The sequence below is a fragment of the Manis javanica genome, chromosome 11 (assembly GCF_040802235.1).
Source record: "Manis javanica isolate MJ-LG chromosome 11, MJ_LKY, whole genome shotgun sequence".
NCBI classification, from domain to species: domain Eukaryota; kingdom Metazoa; phylum Chordata; class Mammalia; order Pholidota; family Manidae; genus Manis; species Manis javanica.
In genome coordinates this window covers 113,643,512-113,667,936 of record NC_133166.1, presented here as the reverse complement: position 1 = coordinate 113,667,936, position 24,425 = coordinate 113,643,512, and the positions used below count along the sequence as shown (strand labels likewise).

General features: G+C 54.9%; 2 protein-coding genes and 2 long non-coding RNA genes across 5 annotated transcripts; 3 read left to right on the top strand and 1 right to left on the bottom strand.

The window, feature by feature from the left end:
• The first annotated feature begins 1,996 nt into the window (after nucleotides 1-1,996).
• On the top strand, nucleotides 1,997-5,282 carry LOC140844711 (anthrax toxin receptor-like). The gene is made up of 5 exons (XM_073217749.1): nucleotides 1,997-2,533; nucleotides 3,692-3,773; nucleotides 3,884-3,917; nucleotides 4,911-4,990; nucleotides 5,073-5,282. Exons 1-5 carry the CDS (start codon nucleotides 2,475-2,477, stop codon nucleotides 5,280-5,282), a joined length of 465 nt encoding a protein of 154 aa, XP_073073850.1. The 5' UTR covers nucleotides 1,997-2,474.
• A 45-nt stretch (nucleotides 5,283-5,327) lies between these two features.
• LOC140844316 (uncharacterized) lies at nucleotides 5,328-6,360 on the top strand. Its single transcript, XR_012122470.1, has 3 exons — nucleotides 5,328-5,589; nucleotides 5,677-5,737; nucleotides 6,280-6,360. It is a non-coding gene; the product is annotated as an uncharacterized lncRNA (long non-coding RNA).
• A 1,229-nt stretch (nucleotides 6,361-7,589) lies between these two features.
• Nucleotides 7,590-13,724, top strand: LOC140844710 (uncharacterized). Its single transcript, XM_073217748.1, has 5 exons — nucleotides 7,590-7,603; nucleotides 8,131-8,221; nucleotides 9,746-9,970; nucleotides 11,862-11,948; nucleotides 13,428-13,724. Exons 1-5 carry the CDS (start codon nucleotides 7,590-7,592, stop codon nucleotides 13,644-13,646), a joined length of 636 nt encoding a protein of 211 aa, XP_073073849.1. The 3' UTR covers nucleotides 13,647-13,724.
• A 2,944-nt stretch (nucleotides 13,725-16,668) lies between these two features.
• Nucleotides 16,669-22,514, bottom strand: LOC140844559 (uncharacterized). 2 transcript variants are annotated; one of them, XR_012123078.1, is made up of 4 exons: nucleotides 21,936-22,514; nucleotides 19,544-20,158; nucleotides 18,271-18,452; nucleotides 16,670-17,475 (listed from the first exon to the last, which is right to left on the bottom strand). It is a non-coding gene; the product is annotated as an uncharacterized lncRNA (long non-coding RNA). The 2 variants fall into 2 exon arrangements; XR_012123077.1 differs by having other exon boundaries at nucleotides 16,669-18,452.
• Between the last annotated feature and the right edge of the window lie 1,911 nt (nucleotides 22,515-24,425).

Below are 24,425 nucleotides of genomic sequence, written 5' to 3'. Positions count from 1 at the left end.
TGTCCATCATAATGGACCTACGTCAGCAGGGCGGGGTGAAGGTGCATAAGTAGCGGGGCCATCACCCCACAGCCCACCACTTGCTACTTGGACCCACAGGGCAGGTATCAGGTGGCTGCTGGCAGGTGCAAGGTATACTGATCAGAGCGTGAGTAGCGCTGAGGTCGGGAGTGCCGAGGACCCTGAGCCCGCGAGGAAGCAGAGGAGGTGTTAGCCTGAGGTGGCCTGCAGTTTACGGGGCCCGCCTGGGCCCCCAGGGACTGGGCCGAGGCAAGAACAGCCGCCCCAGGATGCGGGGCCCCATGCTGGTGGTGTTCCTGCTGCTGCTGCCGCCATCTCCGCTCCCGACCACCAGGAGCACCCTCCGCCACCCCACCCAGGACCAAGGTCACGACCCCAGCTCCAGGCTCCAGGAGAGCCCAGCAGATGGGGAATCCTGCTGGAGCACTTACGACGTGTACTTCGTCCTAGACTCGTGAGTGGCCCACCTGCTCTAGTCGCTGCCATAGAACAGTGCTGTCCCTGGGGTCAGTAGGGGGCCCCAGGCTCTGAGAGAGGGAAGCAGGGACTGTCCGATCACATCTGCGGACTCCCTGGGGCAGAAAGAATGCCCCAGGCATTTGTTCCCTGGGACTTTCCTCTTGAAAAGGATTGAAGGCCACCATGTGGTTTCTAGAGGACTCAGTCCCTCCAACCACATGGCCCAGATCTGTGGCCTGCATGCCCCTTAATCAGCGGGCGGGGAAATTGCTGTGCTGGGATTGGGGTTCCTGGGGTTCCTGCGTCTCTGTGTCTCCTGCTGCTTTGGGGTTCCGTGTGTGCGTGATCTTTCTGTCCCTCTCTGTATAAAAGGTGGTGGTCACTTCAGTCTCCACTCTTCTTCAGGGTGAAAGACTCTGTGTGTAAGTGTAGATCTGGTGGAGAAGGTGACTTCAGGCTCTCTCTACTCCACCATTTACCCAGAATCCTGTTTCACTGGCTCTTGTTACCATTTTTGGCTTGAAGACTATTTTATCTGATTTAACTATGGCTGATTTCTTCTGATTTCCGCTTGCATAGAATTTCTTCTATCACTTCACTTTTAACCGACATATATCTTTAGAGCTGAATGAGTCTTTTGTAAGCAGCAAATATTTGGGTTTTATTATGTACTCAGCCACCCGGTGCCACACACATTTAGAGTGATGCTTGGTGTGTAAGGCCTGGCTGTATCATCTTATTGTTTGCTTCTGCTTGTCTTGTATGTCCATTCTTTCTTTTTCCCTCGGTTTCTGCCTACCTTTGTTGTTTTCCGTGGAAGTATAGTGTTTCCAGTTTAAGCCTCTGTTTGGTCAGTGTTTCTTTGTGGAAACTAAGGCTTAGAGCTTCCCAGTCTGTCTTTTTCACACTTCATGCCACTAGTTTGTCTGTAATTTCATTTTTAAATTTATCAAGGAAATGCTTGAACATAAATTTAAGATAGAACACATTAGAAATGCACACACACACACACGCACACGCACACGCACACACACGCACACACACACACACGCACGCACACACACACACACACACGCACGCACACACACACACACACGCGCGCACACACACACACACGGAGGAGCCTGCTAAGGGCCTGTGGAAGGCAGGGAAGGCAGCAACTCTGCTCACATGATACATGCACCTCCGTCTCTGACTCACGTCTTCTTCTTTTTCAGATCACAAGGTGTACACAACTGGATGTTCACACAGAGCTTTGTGCGGGATTTGGTGAAGGGATTTAAAAAGTACGGCTTTTCAGCTCTGTGTTGCAGGGCGATTTCCTCTCTGAGTACTTTGCTGTTTAGATGCAGTGGACCCGGGCCTGCCTCAGGTCGCAAAGCTCAGGGCAGTGTTCTGAACAGGAGAGAAGGACAGATCACACTTGTTTCCTAAGATCTCTGCAGCCCTGCTTGGCTCCTTCCTGGGGGTCAGGCCTTGTTTTCTGGGGCACCTCACAGATTAGGAAATATGAATGGCTGAGGAGGGAGCATAATTTCTTTGAGGCGAGGGGGAGGGAGGTGGGGAAGATCGTCCAGGGAGGAGGAGAAGGGAAAGGACCAAGAATCTGTCAGGAGGGGAGAGGGGCGGCCAGCGAGGGAGGCCCTCGTGAAGAGCAGGTAGCTGCCTGTCTCCTGTGCACGCAGCAGCCCTGTGCGCGTGTGTGTGAGTGAGAGAGAGAGAGAGGCAGAGAGGGAAACAGACTTCCGGGCTTTGGGTCCGCAGGGCGCTCTGCCGCACTCTGACAGGAGGGCTGCGCGCCTGCCGGGCCTCATGATCCTTCACTAAAGTGATGAGAACTTGTGGAGTCCAGGAAATGGGCTCCACACTAAGAGACAGAACGGAGAGCAGGGAACTTGGGGGGCGCCCCCTGCCTGTTGCACATCAGCATCACTTTCACCCTGTGTGTATAGTTGCTCACAAGTCCATGTTTCCTCCCAAGCCCTGAACAGCGCATGTCATTCATTACATACTCGACGCAAGGCCACGTCAATATGCAGCTGACCTCGGACAGGTAAGTGTTTCATTGATCCCCTAGAGCAGACCCAGCGATCAGGCCACAGGGAGGGCCAGGGAGCAGAGGGGGTCCCTGAGCCGCACCGAGGAGCACACGGGTGTGCAGGCACGGTGTCCTGGGCCCTCCCCTCTCTGCGCACCCTGACCTTCAGCCCTGGCCCCCCGGGCCCCACTGCCGCCTCTGCACTGGCCCTGGCCAGACCCTGTGCTGGTAGGCAGACTCCTCCCCTCCGAGCCCAGCCCTCCGTGCTCGACCCCTTCCCTAGAGCAGGCCGACTGCGAAGATTCCCAGATCAGGTGGAGCAGATGTGGGGGCCTCTAGGGACACAGCCTGGCACCTGCGGTTGTGTGTCACTTTCTGCCCCGGGCCACTGGGGAAGAGGGGACAGTCAGAACCAGGGACGAAGGGATGGTATCACCCAAGTGTGGGTGCTGCAGTGGAGGGGAGCGTGTTCCCCCCAAGTCTGGTGAGGGGAGCCCAGGAGTGGGTCCTGAACACCAGGCTGGGGCAGGGTGCTGGAGGAAGGCCCCATGGGCCTGCATCCCAGGAGGGTCTAGGCGGGAGGCGGGAGGGGATGGAGCTTCTGAGTAGCAGGGAGGTTCAGATTCTCATGGAGGAAAATGGTTGGGAGTGGGAGGAGCAGCAGACGGCCCGAGGACCCTGCACTTGAGGGGCCCAGGGCCCGTGGACAGGAGGGGCCACGGTGACCTTCCCAAGCTCTGCCTTAAGGGTGGGAGAAGAGTGCGCCCTCACCAGGGCCCCCGGGGGGCGGGCGTGCTGCCAGTCACACTGTGATGGAATCACACTTGGCATCTCCCCATACTCACCGGGGCAGTCAGGGTGTATCCCGGGGTGAGGTCCCCAGTTCTGCACGGCTTAGACAGAGCTGAGCGCAGAGAGCCCAGGCCACACCTATGGGGCTAGACAGACGCGTGCCCTCCCCACCCCACTCACCGGATACGGGACTGGGACGGTGGGAACCAGGCCAGCCAATGCCAAAGGCACGGGGCAGAGGGCCGGGCCAGGGCTGCTTGACGTGGCCCTCACCCGTCCCGGAAGGGCTGCTCGTGCAGACGGACAAGGACAGCCTGGGGCCGCTTGTAAGAGGCAACCCCTCATTCCATCTCCCACCTGCTCTGATTTTTTTCTTTTCAGAAATAAAATAAACACTGGTCTTGTCGATCTGTTGAATGTCATACCTTCAGGAGCCATAAATATGCAGCACGGATTGAAAAGGGTACGGAATCTGGATTTCTGGGATGTGCCTCTGCTTTATGAGGTTGGCAGAGGGTCATCACTGGGTCGTCTCACTGTCCCCCCCCAACATCTTCCTTCCTTTTGCTGCAGGCGAATGAGCAGATGGAAAGAACACGTGCTGCAGGTAAGGGAGCTGCTTCCTCCTTCCTGGCGGTGGAGTCCCGGGAAAGAGCCAGGCCTGGGCCTTCCTGAGGCCGGGGCGGCCCTGCCCAGGCCGCGTCCTGGCGCTGACGCCGGGACCAGCTGCTTGCCCTCTCTGAGCGGCAGCCTCCCGCTCTGAGGGGTGGGGCTGAAAGCCACCCCGTGATGTTCCGCAGCACAGCCAGGGGTCACGCGGACGACGCCATGGTTCCTAGGAAGTGGGGGGCGCTGGCCCTGGAGCCGGGCTGCAGGAAGGAGAGAGGGGGAGACCCAGAGGGTCCTGGAGCGGCGGGGCCTCAGGGTGAGGAGGGAGCCCGCGCTTCCCCCTGCTGAGCAGGCGCTCCGCCCTGACTCCTTCTCCCTCCAGCTCCCGCCCTTGGGCTGAGGCTCCTGCTCTGGGTCTCCCGCAGTGTGAGCGACTGTGCCTGTCCCAGAAGCATCCTCACCTTGGCTGTAGGGTCTAGGGAAGCTGTGTGGCCCCGGGAGAGGCACTGAGCCTGGGAGGGGGTCTACTGCTCACCTGCCTCTTACTCGAGCCCTGAGCCTGGGTGTGCAGGTGCCCACGGGAGAGCTGTGGGTGAGGCCCAGAGCTGGAACGGGCCTGCGTGGCCGGGCGGGAGTCGCGCACAGTAGGGGTGCCCCCTCCTGCTTTTGCTCCTCTGGAAGGCTGGTGCTTGTCCTGTGAAATTGCTGGCGTTGCCTTTCAGGGCTAAGGTTGTGCCATCTGGGAGAAGTGACAGTTCTGTAGGAGGAACCCTAAGCTGGGCTCAGTCTCCTCATCTGCAAAGTGGGTCCTGGGCTGGAGGCCCTCCTTGTTGCATGATAAGCTGCAAAGCCTTCCAGGCATGTGGGTGGCAGGTGCTCAGGTCGGGGTGGCCTCTCCCCAGGAGGGTGAGGTGTGGGGAGCAGTGCTCGGGTCCTGGAAGCCGGTGGCCGTTGCTCTCATTGACCCAGTCACGCCCTGCCTCTCCCGCAGGAGAGAGGGTCCCCAGCCTCATCATCGCGCTGACAGGTGGACCACTCCTACCAGAATCCTTTGCGGAGACAAAAGTTGAAGTGAGTTAAGCCCATTGTTACCAGCCTTTGGGTCCACATATTTGGACCAAATTTATTATACCCAAGACTTCCTCTTTCTCAGGCTGAAAAATCCAGGCAGTTGGGGGCAACTCTGTATTTCGTGGGTGTGGAAGATTCCCAGAAATACCAGGTAATTCTGAGCAGCGAAAGGGGGGTCCCTTGGGAGCCTCGCAGGGGAAAGCTTCAAAGACGGCGCTCTCAGGGTCGCCCAGACGATGGGCCTCCACCCACCAGGAGGTCCCTGGGGAGTAGGGGGGGGCCTGTCCGCTGAGGCTGGGCCCAGGGAGTTGAAAGATGTGCAAGGTGGCCGTTCAGAATGAGTAGCAAGTGTTGTGTAAGACCTACACAGCAGAGGTGAGGGTGGAAGGGTTTTCCCTCCCCTGAGCGGGGGCTGCTGGAGGTGCCGGGGTGCAGCCCTCCGTGTCTGTGTCCTGGGATGGGGACCTCTGGGTCATCACCCCTGGCTGTGGGCCCAGGCTGTCTCCTCTCCCTTTCAGCTCCTGGAAATTGCTGGCACAGTGGGTCATGTGCTTGCAGTGGACACTGGATACAGCGGACTGGAAGACATCGTTGACCCCGTGAGTGAGGGGGATGGAGGGGGCTGCACGCCGCGCCCCCGCCGTCCACGCCCGTGACCCTGCCACTCCTCTCTCTCTCTACTGCAGCTCATAGCCAGGTCTTGTGTAGAGATTACGTCTGTGGACTTCTCCTCTCTCTGCACTAGAGGTAATAACTGGGGTCGCTGTTGTAAACGCAGGAGTGTGTGTGTGTGTGTTTTGTGAATGTGCCATGTGTGTGGTGGGAGTGTTGTATGTGGTTCCAGTCTGTGTGGTGTGTATGAGCGCACCGTGTGTGTGTGTGTGTGGCGCGTGTGGCACATGTGGTGTGAATGTGTATAGTCTCAGGGTTGCCTGGTCCCTGCCTGCGCCCATTAGGGGGCACGTCGGGATTTCAGAGCAGAAACCCCTGGCTGGGTTTGCACCTATGGAGGGAACTAGGCTGGGGGCCTTTAATGGATGGACTTCGTGGGTCATGGGAAGTGGGGAGAGGCACCTAAGACTGCACCCAGCCCAGGCTCCCGGGAGTACGCCGTCAATGACCGAAAGGAGAAGATTTGGCCAGGGGGTTGCCCAGATGTGGGTTCAGCTACAGCTGCACGCCCCAAGGGTTCATGGGAATTCTGTTGTGGGGGCGGCCTGCCATAGCTGTGATCTGAGGAAAACACCGCCACGCTTCCCCACACAGACGTCTGGATATTACTCTTGCAGGGAAAAAGACCGTCAAGGTTATTGGAAAAGGTTTTCAGGGCGTCCGCAACAATGACGTTGTCTGTCAGTTTCGCACTGGGAAGGAAATCATCCGTAAGCAGCCCCTCCTGTCCCCCGGTGACAGCTGTCCCCCAGCAAACCAGGGCCCATGCTGGCCATTCACTGTGCACACCCCAAAAACCAGCAGCATGGACAGTGGAAGGGGTCACTGGCTGGGTGCTTGGGCACCTGCCGCTCGTGCCCAGGACTGAATCGATCCCCAGCACCATCATACCCCCGGGAGCAGCCTGTCCTGTAGCCCTGGTGGGGTTTTGGGTGGGGTGCACCCTAAGAGATGCACCCCCGCCCTTTCCTGGGCTCTCCCTTCCCTTGGGAGGCAAGGACTCGAGTCCATGAGTCTATGGGAGGGAAGTCGACGCAGCCCCAGGGCTCTGAGTCTCTGCCAGGTCTGCCAGGATGGTGTGTTCACTTGAGATTGAAAGATGATGCCATAAAAAACCCTAAAGGCTCCATTCCAAAACTACTGGAACTAATATCTGAATTCAGCCAATTCTCAGGATACAGAATTAGTACACAGAAATCTGTTGCATTCCTATACCCTAATGATGAACTAGCAGAAAGAGAAATCAGGAAAACAATTCCATTCACAAATGCATCAAAAAGAATAAACTACCTAGAAATGAACCTAACCAAGAAAGTGAAGGACACTCTTAAGAGAAATTAGAGAGGACACTAATAAATGGGAGTTCATCCCGTGCATGTAATACTGGTTTGAAAACTCCTTTCCAGTCGCTCGTGCCTGTCCAGGCCCCTCTGCGTGCTGGGCTGCCGTCCCATCCTCCTCCTCTCCGGACTGGGCACATCCAACGGGAAAGTCAGTTTGCACCGCTTTGGGTATTTTTGCCCATTTAATCCTAGCCTTTCCCCACCCAGACACCAATCCTTTCCCCTGACCATACTTAGCATTGAGTTTTCATTCTGAGCTCCAACGAAGGGTAAGAATGTTCAGAAGGTCGCAGCTGAAATGACAGTCGGGTCAGCAGCACGGCACTTGGTGTGAGGCAGGTGCTCCCAGGCAGGCAGAGAACGGAAGCCGACATCCGCCAAGGGGCGAGCTCTGCTTGCCAAGGGCCACAGGAGGGGCGTCGGGGATGTGGGGACATGTCCATTGACATTATTTGCGTGTCACTTTCTTCCAGGAATGAAGGCTTTATCGGTGGAAGACACCTCCGTTACCTGCCCAGGACTGGAGATGAATAATCAGGGCCGGTAGGCGTAAAGCTCAGGGAATGTGGTCAGTTATGGGCACTATGGCGGGACCAGCGTGCGTGATGCGTCCTCTGGAGGGGCTGCTCACACCAGTTCTGGGAGGGCTCAGGGCTTCCTCTGCACCCACCTGTGCGGGTGCTCCCCTGAGGGGCTGTGATCCCCTGTCACCCAGGCTCTGTCAAGGAGGGCAGGATGCAAGAGGTGCCGGGCCCCAGGGACGGTACCTGTGGCCCAGGCACCTTTCAGGGACAAGCCAGCATGCTCTGTCATGGAAAAGAGTTTGGGAGGTGACACCAAACAGCCCGCCTGGCCACTTGGCCCGTGGCCACGAGGGCATCTAGGCCCTGCAGGGCTCCTCACGGCCTGCTCAGCCTTCATTGCACAGGGGGCCTCGTCTGTCCTGGGGTGGGCCCTCCTGCCCCGTGCTGCCCCCTACTCAGGGTCCTGAATGCCCGCTGATCAGAGCTGTTACAACGAGGACCACGGTCGGGTGCAGGTTGAGCCAAGCGCACGCACGGTGCCGTCTGGGCTGCGGGTCACCGTCTGGGCTGCGGGTCACCGTCTGCCCTTTCTGTGCTCTAGGGCCGTCCTCATCGATATCAGCCTGGATAATGGCCTCACCTTCATCAAGAAGGATTTAGAGATCAGCAGGACGACCTGTGCGACGTCCAGGGTGAGACTACTGCCGCCCCCTGGGACTGTACTCTGTGCATCCCCGGACAGGGAGACACACTGGGAAGCCAAAGGCAGGAACAGTGTCCAGGGCAGGCCCAGCAAGTCGCTTGGGCAGCTGGGCACCTGGGCAGCACCTCACAGCCACGGCAGCCCCTGAACCTTTCCCTGGGGAGCGGTGCCCCCGCTCAGGCTTCAGAAGTGCCCTCGGGGTACCCCTGTGAAGGTGTCTGCGGCCGTGCAGCTCCTCTGCCCTGTTGCAAGCCCAGGGTCCCTGAAGGCACATGGCACCCTGCACTTGGAGCTCCAAGCAGACTCCGGGACAGTGCTGAGAGCGGCCCCTTGACTCCCACCTTGCCGCCTCCCTGGCCTGGGTCTCCTGGTGGGGAGTTCAGAGCTCCCTCTGGGTCTGGCTTAGGTGGGGGGTGGAGGCTGGAGGCTGTGTGCAGGGAGCTAGAGTCCAGGCCCTCAAAACTGGGGTCTCAGACCCAGGAGCCCTGGAGGCTGGGACCCCCTCCGGCCCTGCATAGTGGAGGTGAATTCCACTGCACTGGTGCTCGGGCCCCGCTGCGGGTACAGCCCCTGCTCCCACGCCTGGCTTCCGACAGCACTGACACTCCTGGGCATGTCTGTTTATACTTATCCCTGGATGTCTGCTCCCGGCAGCAGACGGAACTGACCCACTTGCCCATTGGGGTCCCACCTGGTGACAAGCGCCCTTCAACAGGCACATTGGGAGAAGAACTCAGGAGCCAACCGGTGTCTACTCCCAGCACAGTGGCTTCCCCCCCGCCCTGGCCTGGCCTCCCCTCTCCTTGGCCCTGCCTCCTGGGCACGGAGTCCACCTCGCCCTGTCCCTCTCCCCCTTCCCTGAAGCATCGCACTTGGGTGACCGGTTCAGGCCTTGCAGCCCCTGACTGCACAGATACAGTGGGCTTCTCCGTGACTATGAAGAAGAACAGGACAGGAGCCCCCATTCCTTACGGGCCTGCCCTGTACCAGGATGGGGTATGAACCCTAAACCTCACAGGTGTCCCCTCACTCGCTCCTCCGGATGTGGAAGTGCAGCTCAGAGGGGCTGAGCAGCTCTGGGTAGGGGCCAGGGAGGGCCAGGCTATGAGGAGATAGGCCCAGGGTGCTGCCCTGATGCTGCAGACCCCCTTCATCCCGGCCCCAGGAGCCCCCCTGCACCCCCTGTGTGCCTTCACTGGTGGGCACCTCCCCAGGCCCCTGTGCTGTCAGCCCGGGCATGCAGTGGGCACTGCCTGTGGCCCAGCACGGAGGATGCCGGACACCCTGGCAGGGTTCTGGGTCAGAGCCTCTGAGCAGGGTCTGTGGCCCAGGGTGCTTCAGGGCCCTCAGGGCCCAGCCCCTGGCTCCTAGTCCTGCTGTGGCCTCTCAGAGTGGGGTAATCTGAGTGTAAGGGGGAAAGGTGGATTTGGAGGTGTGGGGTGGGATGCCAAGTGATGGGCACCACAGGAAGCTGCCCAGGTGCACGAGGACTTAACACGTGTGCTTTCCTCAGGAGGGGACCCCACCTGCCTTACTGGGTGCCACACCACCGCCTGCCCAACAAAGAGCCCTTCCAGATGGTGGGCCGGAAGACAAAGAGGATACTCAGCCAGATGGAGGGCCTCCCAGAGGGGTGTTCCTCAGTTTACACTCTCTCTACTGGGCTGTGCCCCTCCTGACGCTGCCCTTTTTCCTGGTGCTGTGCTGCTGCTGTATCTGGCGATGGCGCAGTAAAAGTGTGAGTGACCCCTGACTACACAGCCCTGTGGCCCAGGCACTCCCCAGCCGTCCCCCAGAGTATGGGGACTCCTGGCTGCCCCGGGATTCCGCCTGTGGGAAGGTTCCCGTCAGTTCTGAGGTCATCACCTGCGCACATGGGGGCTCAGAGCCACCCTCCCATTCCTGGGCACACAGCCTGGCCTCTGAGGGGCTTACCCCTGAGGAGAAGTGACCCCAGGCCCTGACTCAGGCTTCTGAAGGACCCACAGGGACAAAGGCCAGGGAGGGGCCTCTGCTGTGGATTGGAGGAAAGCACACACCCTGCCTGGGCAGCGATGGCCCCAAAGGGAAGGCCAGGTGTCCCCCGATTGCTCTCCTCTGGGGCAGCTGTGCCTTTAAAAACACACATGGCCTCTGCCCATCTCTGGAGCCCTGTCCTTCCTTCCCAGTCACTACTCAGGGCCCAGTCGTCAGGGCTGGGCGCCAGGCTGGGCAGGGGACAGAAGTGAAGTGCCCCCATTCCTGCCATGGCAGCTCCAGGACTGGTGTCTCGATGGGCCTTGGTCCCTGAGATACTGGGGGAAAATGTCACCTTCATGGCATGTGGCCATTGTGCTGCCTAACCAGGGCAACAGCAGAGGGCAGAGGCGGGCCCCGGGTAGGGCGGGCGCAGAGGCCCGGCTAGCTGGGCTCCCAAGGGCAGGCCCGGGAGCACTATGGGAGGAAGGACCCCGGGGGTGTGAGGGCGCAGCCCCAGCAAGACGCCGGAAGGCCTGAGGTCTGCACACTGGGGGCCTGAGGACAGGAAGCCAGGGTGCCAGGTGGACTTCCCTGAGGGCCGGGCACAGGGGCGGTTCAGGGTGTGCGGAGGAAGGGGGGAGGAGCAGGAAGGGAAGGGGAGGATCTCTTGTCTTCATAAGACGTATAGGGTGCTGATGAAAACCCCCCGTTAGATGCCTGCAGCAGCACCAGGCATCCTAGGCTGAATGTCTCCCCGGGGACCCACGGGGAAGGGTGGGCTCAGCGCAGGCAGGTGGAGCCAGCCGACCACAGACCCACACGCAGCGAGCACTCAGGTGGACACCCAAGGCCCTGCTCTGTCCCTCTGCTGCAGAGCAGGCCCCCTCCTGTGTACAAGGCTGAGCCAGAGCCTTCCAACCTGTGTTTATCACTCCATCTTTCTATTTCCCAGAAGCCACCACCAGCACCACACAAGGTAGGTCGTGTTTGCTTTGGTTGTGATGGTGTCAGAGCCTGCGGGCACACTGGCCTTCACAGTGAGCCCCCCCGCAGCCTAGGGCAGTCTCCCCCACCCCCAGCCCTCATGACCTGGGCAGGGAGAGCTGGCAGAAGAGGGTGACAGGGCCATGGTGGGCCCCCTATAAGATGTGGGGCTCCCAGTGTCACACAGAGGACACCCTTCTCGTGCTCCCTTCAGAGCCTGACCGAGGGCCTCTGTCACTGAATGAGCAACTCAGGGGCCTGTTTCAGCAACTGCTGTGATTCCCTCTGAGACAAGGGGCTTTTGTTCAAACGCCTGTGTGTAGGAGGGTCTTCCATAGGACGCAGGTGGGTTATGGTAAAGGGGCTCGGTTTCAGACCTGGTCCCCTCCTCTGAGTCCCAGAGTCCCAGGGCCAGGCTTCTCTAAGGAGGGCTGCCCCGGGAACGAAGGCGAGGTGATAGAATTTCTTGCCCTTTTGGGGAGCAGCCTTATTTGCAAACTAAGAGTTTGCCGGGTTTGCACTAGGGCGGCTCTCTCCTAAGGGACACGGTGCTGCCCCTTGGTCCTTGAGTTCTCCCAGCAAACACTGGCGGAGTGGCCAGGAAGTGACAGGTGCAGGGCAACAGCCACAGTGTCCCTACCCCAGGAGCTGCCCGCCAAGAAGCAGACACTGTTTTCTCCTTCTAGAGCCCAGCCGCACTGGCCCAGAAGTGCCCCTCGGTCATTGTATCGTGCTGTAGGAATCCTGATAAAGAGAAGATGAAGGTACCAGAGGTGAGAAGGGCCCTAGACAGGTGCTGATGCCCCAGGCTGGGCCGAGGGCAGCCAGGGGCAGGCGGCTCCTGCCCCACAGACACGGGCCCAGAAGGCCTGGCTTCTGTGGTGGTGAGGTTATGGGTGCTGGGCTTTGATCACCCGGCATCACAGTAAGGACATCATCTGGGCCCTAGAGGCCTGGGACAGAGAAAAGGCGTGAGGGCCCATATTCCCCACCCCCAGCTGGTCCCCGTCCCCGGGTCTCCCCTTATCACAGGCCCAGGCTTCTAGATGTGGGTGGCTGCCCGACAGGTGCCCCCGTCCGCGGTGCTGGCAGAGCTTGTCGTCCACTCCAGCCAAGCTCGGGCTTCCTCGGCCCTTGGGTGGATTGGTGAGAACACACGGGACGGCAGAGATCGCCCAGGTCAGGAAAAACCATGGAAGTTTTGTGCCAAGTTCTTCCTGCCATGAACACTCCCCAAAAAGCAGAGTGTCACCTGCTGCTCCTGCAGACGTCTCCTCAGCAGAGTGAGGGAGAGGACTGCAGGTTCCCGGGAACCCACTGAGGAAGGGAGACGGGCACCTGGAGGAGGGGCCTGAAGTAACCCCCACCCCAGAACCAGGGCCCCATGCAGTGAGGAGAACCCCGTCCTGCAGGGCACAGAGATGACAGGGGTGGATGGGCTCCCGGTTGCAGGTGTTGAGAAAGAAAGAGCCCTGTGGTGTCTGTCAGGCTCTGCCCCGGTCTCCCTGATTCTACATTAGTTTTGACAGATCCATTAAGTCCTTCTAAGTGTCAAGGGGCAGATGAGAGCCGTCCTGCTCTCCCTGCAGGCAGTGTGGGGCCCCGGGGAGCCCAAAACACACCTGCCAGAGATAGAAGCCCCTTGCTGGGGTTCATTCTGCCACAGTGCCTGCCCCATGCAGGGCAGGGTCACAGGCTTTGCGTGCACGCAGGCCAGGCTGCTGACAAGGGCAGGGCGTGGTGGTGAGGAGTCTAGCAAGCCAGCTGGGCCCCGGGGCTGGAGGCCCGGGCAGAGGGGAAGCACAGCTGAAGGTGGCAGCTGCCAGGAGCTGCTTCTCGGGGAGGGTGGTTGTGTGAGGCCTGGAGTAGGATAGGGCAGAGCCAGGTGCCCAGGGGAGAGGAGACGCTCGAGGAGGCCTGAGCAGGGAGGCCAAGGGCCCGGCCAGGCAGTAGGCACACAGGAAGGTGAGTGTGGACTTCCGGCCAGAGACAGAGGCGCCCAGGACAGGATATGGGCAGACTGCGCTCTGAGGCTGCATGCAGACAGGTTCTCGGAAGCCTGATGTTAGCACGCTACACGGTGCCGCTAGGCAGACCTGGGTGTGTATCCGTGGAACTCGGGCCATTAGGACAAGGGTGGGCTTGAGAAGACAAGGAACCTGGCAACCCCAGGAGTGAGGGAAATCACAGCCTTCAGCCCCCAATTCCAGTGGCTTGTCAGTGACATTTTCTCTCTCTCCTCTTCTCCCCAGAGGTGTGATTCTGCCGTCCCCCTAATGATGCCCCATTGTGAGTCGTTGTCCTGCGGCACGTGGATCTACCATCAACCCAGCGTCCATTGCTCCCACTTCAGCAAAATCTGCTCATGGTGCCAGCGTGCGCAACCCATTCGCTACCAGCGGAATGATGCCATTCATACCTGCTGCAACCTGGAGGCTCTGGAAAGCAGCTGTGAAAGTCTCAGCCCATAACGCGATTTCTACGGCACCCAAATCCCCGTATTGTTTTTTTAATATTTTGGTGTGATTAATATACACTTACATGAGCAACACTGTGGTTACTAGATTGTCCCCATTATCGAGTCCCCCCCACATACCCCATTACAGTCACTGTCCATCAGCATAGTAAGATGCTCTGGAACCACTGCTTGTCTTCTCTGTGATGTGCTGCCCTCCCCGTGCCCCCCCACATTAGTGTGCTAATCATAATGCCCATTTCTCCCCTTATCCCTCCCTTCCCACCCATCCCCCACAGACCCTTTCCCTTTGGTAACTGTTAGTCCATTCATGGGTTCTGTGAACCTGCTGCTGTTTGGTTCCTTCAGTTTTTGCTTTGTTCTTAGACTCCAAAGATGAGTGAAATCATTTGATACTTGTCTTTCTCCGCCTGGCTTATTTCACTGAGCATAATACCCTCCAGCTCCATCCATGTTGCTGCAAATGGTAGGATTTGTTACCTGCCACTTGAGGAGTATCAGACCCTCAGTTATCATCCCAGGTTGCTGTGGGGCTTGATGTAAGTCCCTTTTATGTATTTTATTTTTTATTTTTATTAAGGTATTATTGATAGACACTCTTATAACGGTTTCACATGAAAAACTGTGGTTACTACATTCATCCATATTATCGAGCCCCCCCATACCCCACTGCAGTCACTGTCCATCAGTGGAGTAAGATGCCACAGAGTCACTATTTGCTTCTCTGTGCTACACTGTCTTCCCTGTGATCCCCCCCACACCATGTGTGTCAATCATAATACCCCTCAATCCCCTTCTCCCTCCGAACCCACCCGCACTCCCCCACCCCTCCCCTTTGGTGACCGCTAGTCCCTTGGAGTCTGTGAATCTGCTGCTGTTTCGTTCCTTCAGTTTTGCTTTGCTGTTACACTCCACAAATGAGGGAAATCATTTGGCACTTGTCTTTATCCACCTGGCTTATTTCACTGAGCACAATACCCTCCAGCTCCATCCATGTTGTTGCAAATGGTAGGATCTGTTTGTTTCTTATGGCTGAATAATATTCCATGGTGTATATGTACCACATAGAAGAAACTTCATTTAAAATAAACTTCGGAGGACTTTCTATACCAGAGATTGAGCGGACAGGCTCTGTGGTTCTGCGTATTGTTCAGGGGCAGTGGAAGAAGCAGTTCCCGCGGGCAGATCGCGAGGGGCCAGTGGGGGTCAGGCTAAAGCTGTTACCTGAGTATAATCCGCAAGGCCACAGAGAATGTCTTGCTTCAGAAGTAGCAAAATGACAGATTGTAGAAAGTGATATGAAGGCAATGAACAGTTTGAGAGGGAGTGTAAGTCCCGGGAGAGGAAATCCTGGGGAAAAATACCTCACAAACTGCAGTCCAGGGCCGGCTCTCCCCGCAGCTCTGGCAGAAGCAAGCAGGCCAGCAGCCAGCGCCTCCCCTTAAACTCTCAGGTTCAGACACGTCCTTGGTTGCCCAGGCAATTACCCGTTGACATGGAGATGCACTTCTCTCCACTCCTGAGGTTATGCAAATGCACTAAAGCCGGCGAGATACTCTGGAAATGCTACAATTTTACCCTCAGGGAGTTAGAGAGATAGTGTTTCTAGTAACAATCAGTTACTAGAAAGAGTGGCGTGGAAAGGCCTCCCTAAGGTGACTTGAAGTGGGAGAATGAACAACCCCAGCATTCCAGGGAGCAGCTAGTTGGAAGTCTCAAGGCAGGAAAGACCTTGGCATATTGTAGGACAATGGCTTTCTTTCTTTTTTAACCACAGTATACGGGATTCAGAAAAACACATTTTACCCTGCATTACACACGCATCTAAAACAAAGGTGTCGTGAAATTCTTCATAAATTGCTGAGATGCACTCTGGTATTTTCGTCAACATCAGATTCATTGAGATATAATTTACACACAGTGAACTGCATTCTTTTGAGGTGCACAGTTTTCTGTTTTTGACAAGTGTATACAATAGGATACATCGCCACGATCAAGTCAGAGAACATTCCATTTCCCTCAATACTCCTCTGCTCCTTTGCAGTGAACTCCCTCCCCAGTGTGAAATTACTGGTCAATAGTGATCTGATTTCTGCCCCTACAGATTTTTTAAATAGTTTTCCTTGATGTGTTTGTGTAGAGGCTTATTGATTTTAATGATCTTTTCAAAGAACGCAATTTGGCTTGATTTTTCTTTATTGTTCTTCTCAATTTAATTGATTCCTGCTCTTTTTTTATTCCCTTCCTTACTCATTTTGGATTTAATTAGCTTTTCTTTTTCTGGTTTCTTAAGGCAGAAGATTAGCTTTCTGATTTGAATCTTCTCTTATTTCTGGTTTAATGTTTAAGTTTCTGTTCAAGCACCACTTTGGCTGCATCCCGTAAATTGTGGAATGTTGTGATTTCATTTTAGTTCAATTCAAAACATTTTCCAATTTCCATTGTGACTTCCTCTTTGATCCATGGGTTACTTAGAAGTGTGTTGTTTAATTTGCAAATATTTGTGAGTTTTTTCAGGTATCATTCTGTTATTGATTTCCAATTTAATTCAGCTGTGGTCAGGGAACATGCCTTCCATGCTTTCAATTATTCTAAATTTGCTAAGGGCTGTGTTATAACCCAGAATATGATCTGTCTTGATGAGCTCCCGTATACTTCCGAACAGAATGCTGCTCTTCCACTGTTGAGTGAGATGTTCTCTAGAAGTCAGGTGAAATGCACTGATAGTGTGTTCAGGTGTTTATGTCTTTGCTGATTTCCTGTCTCCTTGCGTTACCCATTCCTGAGACAGGAGTATGAAAGTATCTGACTGTAATCGTGGATGTATCTCTTTTGCCTTTTAGTTCTGTAAGTTGTATTATATGTATTTTGAGGCTGTGTTCAGCATGAACACTTGGGGCCGTCATGTCTTATTCGAGAATTGATTCCTTTGTTGCTGTGCCCTCTCATCCCGGGTAACACTCCTTATTGTGAAGTCTACTTTGTCTGATGTGAATGGAGTCCCTCTGCTTTCCTTTGATGAGTGTTTGCATAGTAAATCTTTTCGCATTTGCATCCTTTTCTTTTTAACTTAAATATGGCTTTATATTCGTATTTATTGAGAGCATATTTGGGTCTTCCTTTTATTTTTGTATTTTGTAAGTTCAAAAATAAAACAGTTAACCCACAGAATGAGTGAAAATATTCCCAATACATATAGGCAACAAAAGACCAATAAGGAAATAATGAAGAATTTCTACTAATCAACAGAAGACAGAAAACACAATAAAAAATGAGCAAAAAACTTGGAGAGACACTTCATGAAGGATGACATTCAAGTGGCCAATACATCGATGAAAATGTACTCAGTTTCATTAGTCATCAGAGAGATGTTTACTAAAACCACAATGCAATACCACCACATGTCCCCAGAATGACTGATATGAAAAACATCACCAGCAGCAAGAGTTGGCCAGGACGTGGAGCAACTGGAACTCTTTTACACCGTTGGTGGGAATGCAAATTGGTGAATCACTTTGGAAGATTGTCTGGCAATGTCCAAACTGAGCATACATGAATCCCATGGCCAAGCAATTCCATTCTGAGGTATATATATCCCACAGAAATACATATATAATGTCGAGCAAAAACATTCACTAAAATGTTTATAGCTGCACCAGTAGAAGCACCGCAGTGGCTCCAGACCGGAAACCGTACGGACGCCATTAACAGGAGAACAGGTGAATCGTGGCGTATTCTCACTACGGGGTATCACGGAATGAAACCGGGTGGACCATGACTCTGCAACCGCACACACACCATGGGTGAGTCTCACTGACATGACACTGAATGGAGGAAGTCAGACACGAAGGATGACACACTGTGTGGCTCTTATTTGTATAAAATACAAAATAGTGGATGTTAATCTATGATGTCAGAGTCAGGAGGGTCTCACCCTTGGGGACAGTGATTGGATGGGGGTCCATGGGGCTGTCTGATAAGAATATACTGTAACTGTCCCCTGATCTGAGTGGTAGTTGCAAAGTTGTGCTCACACTGTGAAAAAAAATCAAGTAGTATATTTATGATATGTGCACTTTGGGTATGTATGTTCTACGTCAATCAAAAATGTTAAGGAAGAAGCAAAAACAAAAAAATCCCATTATTTTTTGAGACTTTCACAAAAAACAACAGGTCGCTGATCCCTAGTTTCACCTCCATTCCTGTTTAGAGGTCCCGGTCTTTATTTTACTTGAGCTGTTTGTTTTGTTACTAATTTCATAGTTTTATTTATTGTTATCAAAGTTATTCATGCACACTGTGTAAAGGTCCAAACAGTTCTCTGGGGCTTGTTGTAGAAACCCCCTCCCCCAACCTCATCGGCTCTTGTCTCATCCCATCCGTCCAATACAGCTCACTTTGGTTGGATGGATAGTCGCTGTTCACTTGTTACGACTGCACAGGCGTGACTCGCTGCATAACCTCTCCGTTCCCCTTGATCTAATAAATGTCCTTTTGTGTACTGTTTGCATGTGCTTACCGTTCATTACTCTATAACCCCCAAATATTCCCCAGTTTGCGCAGACACACTCAGTAGCCTGTCACGTACTCTGAATGACATCCCTTCTCTCAGTCCTCACCTGCTCCAGTGGGACCGGCTCCCCTCCAGCCCTGCTGAACAGCTGTGGGCTTCGGCACGCCCCTCACGGCCTTCCTGGGAGACCGCTCCCTCCTCTCCTGTGTTGGATCTCCTGTTTCATACGTACCAAGTCATCTTTATTTCCTTGTCCTGGTGGAGCAGGAAACCTCTTCTAAAAGTTTCCTGAGAAAAGGGGCATGGGAAGCAAAGCTTCGAGGTCTTGCATGTCTGAAAATGTATGTATGCCGTTCTCACACGTAAGTCATTGCTTAGTTGCTTACAGAGTCCTATATTGGAAAAATATTCCCTCAGAAATTTGAAGTCATTGCTTCACTGTGTTCTTTCCTCCAGTGGATGACATTCTAGCTCTTGATCTTGGCATAAAACCTGTTTTTCCTCTTAGTTCGGGTTCCCCAAGAGACCCTGAGACATGTGTGCACGTGGAGTCACTCAGTGGAGACACGCAGAGGGGAGCAGGGAAGGGATCAGGGGAGAGAAGGCGGTCACCATGCTGACTGTGACTGAGGGACTGAGCATGTCTAAGGCTTAGCTCTGCATAGAGATTTTGGGGAAATGGTGGCAAACATACATGTCAGAGTTCATGTGTGCGAGGGCAAGGAAACTGTGTTTGTGCACGTGACATCCTCACAGTCAGCGGCTGACAGCTGCTCCCAGGGAGGAGGGTAGTAATTCCCCAGCACTTCTGGCCTGCTATGAACCCCACAGAGCAGCCTTCCCTGGCTTTGGAGAGACTATCAGGCAAAAGAGAGCCAGATACTGGCAGTTAGACGTCAGCAGCAGTTCACTGAAGCGGGGCTGCCCAGGCCGTTAGCGGGGGGCGGGCAGTGATGTCTGCTGTGGCGACCTGGCTGGGCTGTTACTTGGGAACTCCCATCTGTATTCTTTTGTTTTTTCCTTTTGTCCATATTTTTCTGGACATCTCTTGTCTGGAGGGTTCCAGCCTGGCTGCCTGAGTTCTGAGCTCTCTGGTTCAAGGATTACCAGAAGATTAACCAGGGTTCCAGGGGAGGACCGGCTGGGAGTCTTGACATTCAGTGGGAGACTAAACTTTCACTTAATCTTCCTATTTCAGGATGACACCCTTGACTTCTGGGGTCCCCCTGACCAGAGACTCTATAATTGGTGCTTTTCATGGTATAAATTCTCAGACCTGTGCTGGTCGAGGCAGGGAAGTCACACACTTGCTCTCAGAGGAGAGGTATCGGGTTAAGTGGACTTTCAACCAAACATTCTGTTTTTAGCCCCATACTCACCTCCATAGGTGACTAGTGTCACTGATTCCTTTTGCAGCTTCTGTGATGTAAATCTGATTGCTTCTCTGCTTTCCCCAATCGGCTAAACTAGTCACAATTTACTTCTCAGATTTCGGAGTCCCAAACACGTTGCTGCTGCTGCTGCCGCCGCCTCTAGTGTCTCCGCTCCGCCCCGTGTGGTGTCAGTGCGTGCCCTCATGAGGCGCCCTTACCTATACGTAGGGAATGGATGGTGAGGTCAGCAGGCCCAGGGGGCAGGGTTTGGACTCCACCTCTTTCGTGTTTTAGCTGTGGAGCTTTGGATGAGGTATCCAACCTCTTTCGGTCTGTGCTCCTTCATCATTAAAAAATGAGAATGCTGCTACCTACCTCAGAGGATTGCTCTGAGGAAAAAATGAGGACACATACAGGAAAGTACAAAACATATTGTTGAGCATAGGGTTGCGACTCAAAAATATCTTGGCTTCATTTTCCTGCATTTGGAGGTTGGGGAACTGGGGTGATGACTCAAGGAAGACAGCGAGGTAGACAGCAGGCTGGGCGGCTCAGGGGCAGTTTGGTTGGGCCACACCTCCACTGTCCTCTCTTTCATCCCTATTGCCATTGCCTTAGACCCTGCAGATACAAGATTTTAAAAACATGAACTTACTATCCTATATTCTGGTAACCCCTGTCCCTATGCCAATCACAAAAAAAGGGGGTTCTGGGTTTATTATCTCTAGAAATGAATGACCGTAGAACACCAATTATAAATGAGTCAAAATTTTTTCTTTGGGATGTTAAAATCCAAAGACTCGAGGCATGATAAAAAAACAGCTTTGGAAGAATAATTCAAGAGTTGATTTTTTTCAACACTGTCACATATATACATAAACACTGATACATGTGTGCACAAACAGACACACACACTGACTCACATCTGCATGTACACATTCAAAGAACTAGATAAAAATTCACTAGACTTTGGAGTAGGTAAGTCGGGTGGAAGCTGGGAGCTGGAACAGGTAATGTATGGAGAAACTACTGATGTCCTTTGATCTCTGCCCTCAGAAACGAAGTGACTTCCCCCTTTTTTGGTTGTGGCATCAAGCTGCTTGTGAGGAGGTTAGGATTGTTTCAGCAGGAATATAAAGAGAAGAAAAGAGCTAATTATGCATTTATTATGCATCTACTGAAATTCAGAAGGATTTTCTAGCAATGCAATAGGCTTGAAATCTGGACTCTAAGGGAAGAATCATATTCGCTTAGCTCCCGTTTAACATAATCAAGATCCAGATCTAGAGTCAACATTCTACTAAAGAAGGAGGTAATTCAATTTCTTGTCTAACATCCTCATCTGACTATAATGGTGATAATCACACCTACCTCAAAGGAATGCTTCTGAAAGGAACTCCGATGTTCTAATGTGGCAACTAGTGTCATGAGGTCAAGGATAGGATGTAAGAGGAACGAGAATCCTGCCCCTTCTTGGCGTGGGGATCGAAGAAGAGGAAAGCCGGGAGGAGTCAGGAGAGCAAAGCTGGAATCATAGAGGCTTAACGTGGAATTGGGGAAACGGCTTCAAAAACATCTAGAAAATGGAAGAACTTTCCTAAATTGGCACAAACTTGTGTCTAATTTAGATGAGTGGGCAAATTAGGGTGACCTGGCAAGGAGGTAAGGCCTCCCCCTCTAGTCCTTCCCCAGGTAGGTACTGAGCTGAGCCATGGGCCTGGCATGGGGCACAGTGTGACAAGAAGATAACGAATGGACAGCATGTGGTTGGGACAGCTTGGGTCAGGGACTAGATGAAGGACGTGGTGGACATTTAGGGGGTCCACTGGGCTTTCCAGAACCACAGGGAGGTTGCTTCTGCTCGTAAGCAGCGATGAGATCAGACCCAGCCAAGGGAGACCCAAGAAATACTCCAGCTATTGAGATGAACCAAAGGCCAGCAGGGTGACTGTAACCAAATACACATTGACCCATAAGCACCCCTCCGGTGGCAGAACCCCCAGGAGGCAGAGGACCCAATGCAATGGGCCACCCTGGGCGTCCCTACCTAGTAAGCCACATTCCCCTCCCCGTTTGCAGGGCAAAGCTGCAAGGTCTGGGGACCTGCCTAGACTCAGGGCGCGCGCGAGGGTGGACACGCCCTCCCCACCTGGGTCCCACACGCTCACTAACAGCCCGGCCTGGAACCACAGTCTCTGGCTGGGCAGGAGGACAGCTGCCCTCCCCTGTCCTGCCTTGACACCAGTGACCTGGGTTCTGTCTGGCTGTGGCCACCCTCTCCTCAGCCTTGTGCGATGCAGGGGCCCCCACCGGCGCCTTGCAGGTGCGCGGCGTGGCCGGGGCGGGCGGCGGCGGGGGCAGGGGTCGGAGCGCAGCCGGTGCAGCGCGGCCGACTCACCTGCATGGCCGCGGCCCCGCGGAGTTGGCAGCGGCTGGCGGCCCGGTGTGCGCCCGCCCTGACTTCCGCGTGGGGCTCGCCGCTCCCTCCCCGCCCCTGCCACCTGCTCCCGCCACGCCCCTGCCCTTCCCTGGCGCCTTCCGGGGACCCCTTCCGCCTCCGGAGGCCGTCGCCCCCACCTGCGGGGACGCTTCCCGTTCATTGGGGGGGGCTGCCTCAGTCCTCCTTGCTGACCCCAGGACCCCAACCTCATCAGCCTCCGAGGCCGATCCCCTAAGAGGAGAAACCGCGGCGGGAGGGCCGAGGGTGGGGCAGATGCCCAAGAACCCAGCCTTCTCCCGGCCTGAGCCTAGGCTTTGTGGGCCCGGTGGGGAGGGCAGCCTCGGGGTCCTTAGGACGGGGGGCTGGCCCTGGGCTGCAGGACCGAGGGGCGGCTTCACCGCTTCCTGTGGGTCAGCCGCAGACGGCTCCAGGCCCCCAGGGCGGGCCTGTCCTTTGGGAGACAGTAACTGCCCCCGGAGGAGGTTGGGGTGAAGCTGGGACTCGGGGCAGGAGCTCAGCTGGGCAAGGCACACGGAGACGCTGAGCTGCGTGTGGGGGCGTGGCCGGCAGGGAGGCGCCCCGACGTCACGGGGGTTAGGAGCTCCCCTAGTGTCGGGGGGCAGCACTACGCAGCCCATGCAAGCCTGGGTTGATCCGGACTTGAAACGGGCCACCCCAGGCTCTCCCGGGATAGCATGGCCCCACCCACACTTCTGCTTGGGGGCCCCACGGCAGGCTGGGACAGGACCAGGGCCGACCTGTGAGGTGGCAGAGGCGGGAGGGGGGGGGCGTCTGGCAGCACAGACCCTGTGCAACTCTGATGGAGCAAATGTGGACAAACACCGCCAAGGTGGAGGGACAGAAAACCGCCACAAACTGTAGTGGCTTCATTAAGTCTGTCTGTTTCTCGGGAGGCCACCGGTCCAGGAGGAGCGGCACTTTTTGCTCTGCCGTCTTGAGCACATGGGCTCACCACACGGCTCAGAATGGCTACTCAAGCACCAGGCATCCCAGCCGCCTTCGAGGCAGGAAGAGGAGAGGGAGGGAGGCGCGACCCGCCCTTCACAGGGATGGCCGCCGGCCACACCTCGCTGCAGGGAGCCCGGGAAGTCCGGCTGACCTCCTGAGGACGAAGGTCGGCAGGTCCCGGGGGCACTCAGCAGCCTGCTCCGGCCGGAGGGCCTCGGCGCTGTTAGTGCTCAGGAACCGGACTCCGCAAGGGCTTCTGGGCTTCAGCGACTGGAACTCAAGGTCCACATGCCCACTGAGCTGCTGGACTCTCCGTCACGCCCCCGTCTCAGGATGCTCTGAGCTCACATCTTCACGGTGTTGGGCCGCTAGCCGTCGGGGATTGATGGGTCATCTCACGTGTCTACCCAGCCGCTCTCTTTTTCAGTGTCTTTACTCACAGTCCCTAGGTTATTCCCACAGAAACACTGCTTCTCGCTCCCACCTTCCCCAGGTGCTAGGGAACCTGAGTTACATGGGGCCCTTGCTGCTCAACAGCTGCACCTGTGGCCCCCGGAGCAAAGGCAGCGCCTCTAACGCGGGCGGTTGTGGCGGGGGGGTGGGGGCACTGGAGTCACTTCCTGACCCTCCGGGGGCGATGGGCAGTGAGGGCAGATTCTGCCTGGTCCCACCTGAAGAGAAGCCCCGTACAGCCCTTTCAGAACAAAGGTGAGCAATGAGAACCAAAAGCCTGCAAACTGGTCATACTTTGGTCCATTAATTTACTCTTTGGAAACTATCCTAAGAAAAAAAATCCAAAAGAATGCAAATATGTATAAATGTGGTCTTTGAGGCAAAAACTGTAAACCACCTAGATGTTCAGCACTGGGGACAGCATGGGCAGCCACGGAATACTCATGCTGATTGGGCTGCTCTTAAAAACGACCCTTTCGAAGAGTTTATGACAACGCAGGAAGATGCTCGTGTTACAATTGAAGTGAAAACACAGATTGCAAATATGCACTTTTACAAATCTCAACTAATTTAAAATGCATTAAAATACTGGAAGAGCACATTAAATATTTGATATTTATATTCGCTTAGTGATTTGAGCTGTGCATAGTAGAGTTCTTGTTTTCTTTTATTTGCTTTCTTTGAACTTTCTACAACAAACACACTTTACTGCTATAAACTTTATTATTAGATTTACATTATCATCATGCTAAAGTCTTTCATTATGAATTTCATTTTCCCCAGACTCAGCCTTGCTCTGTGCGTGAGTCATGAGTGCATCTTGTGAAGAATATGCAGGCAGGGGGGCCGCCCCGCTGCCGCACAGCCGACCCTGCCCTGTCTCGGGCAGAGAACTTCAGCTGAGGCCCGTGTGGGCCTCCTGCTCTTCCCCTGTGGACCCTGGACCCTGCTCCCCTTTCCTTCTTCCTCAAGCCCCAGAGAACCCTGTCCCCTGTCCTCTTCCCTCTGAGGGCCAAGGTGCCGCAG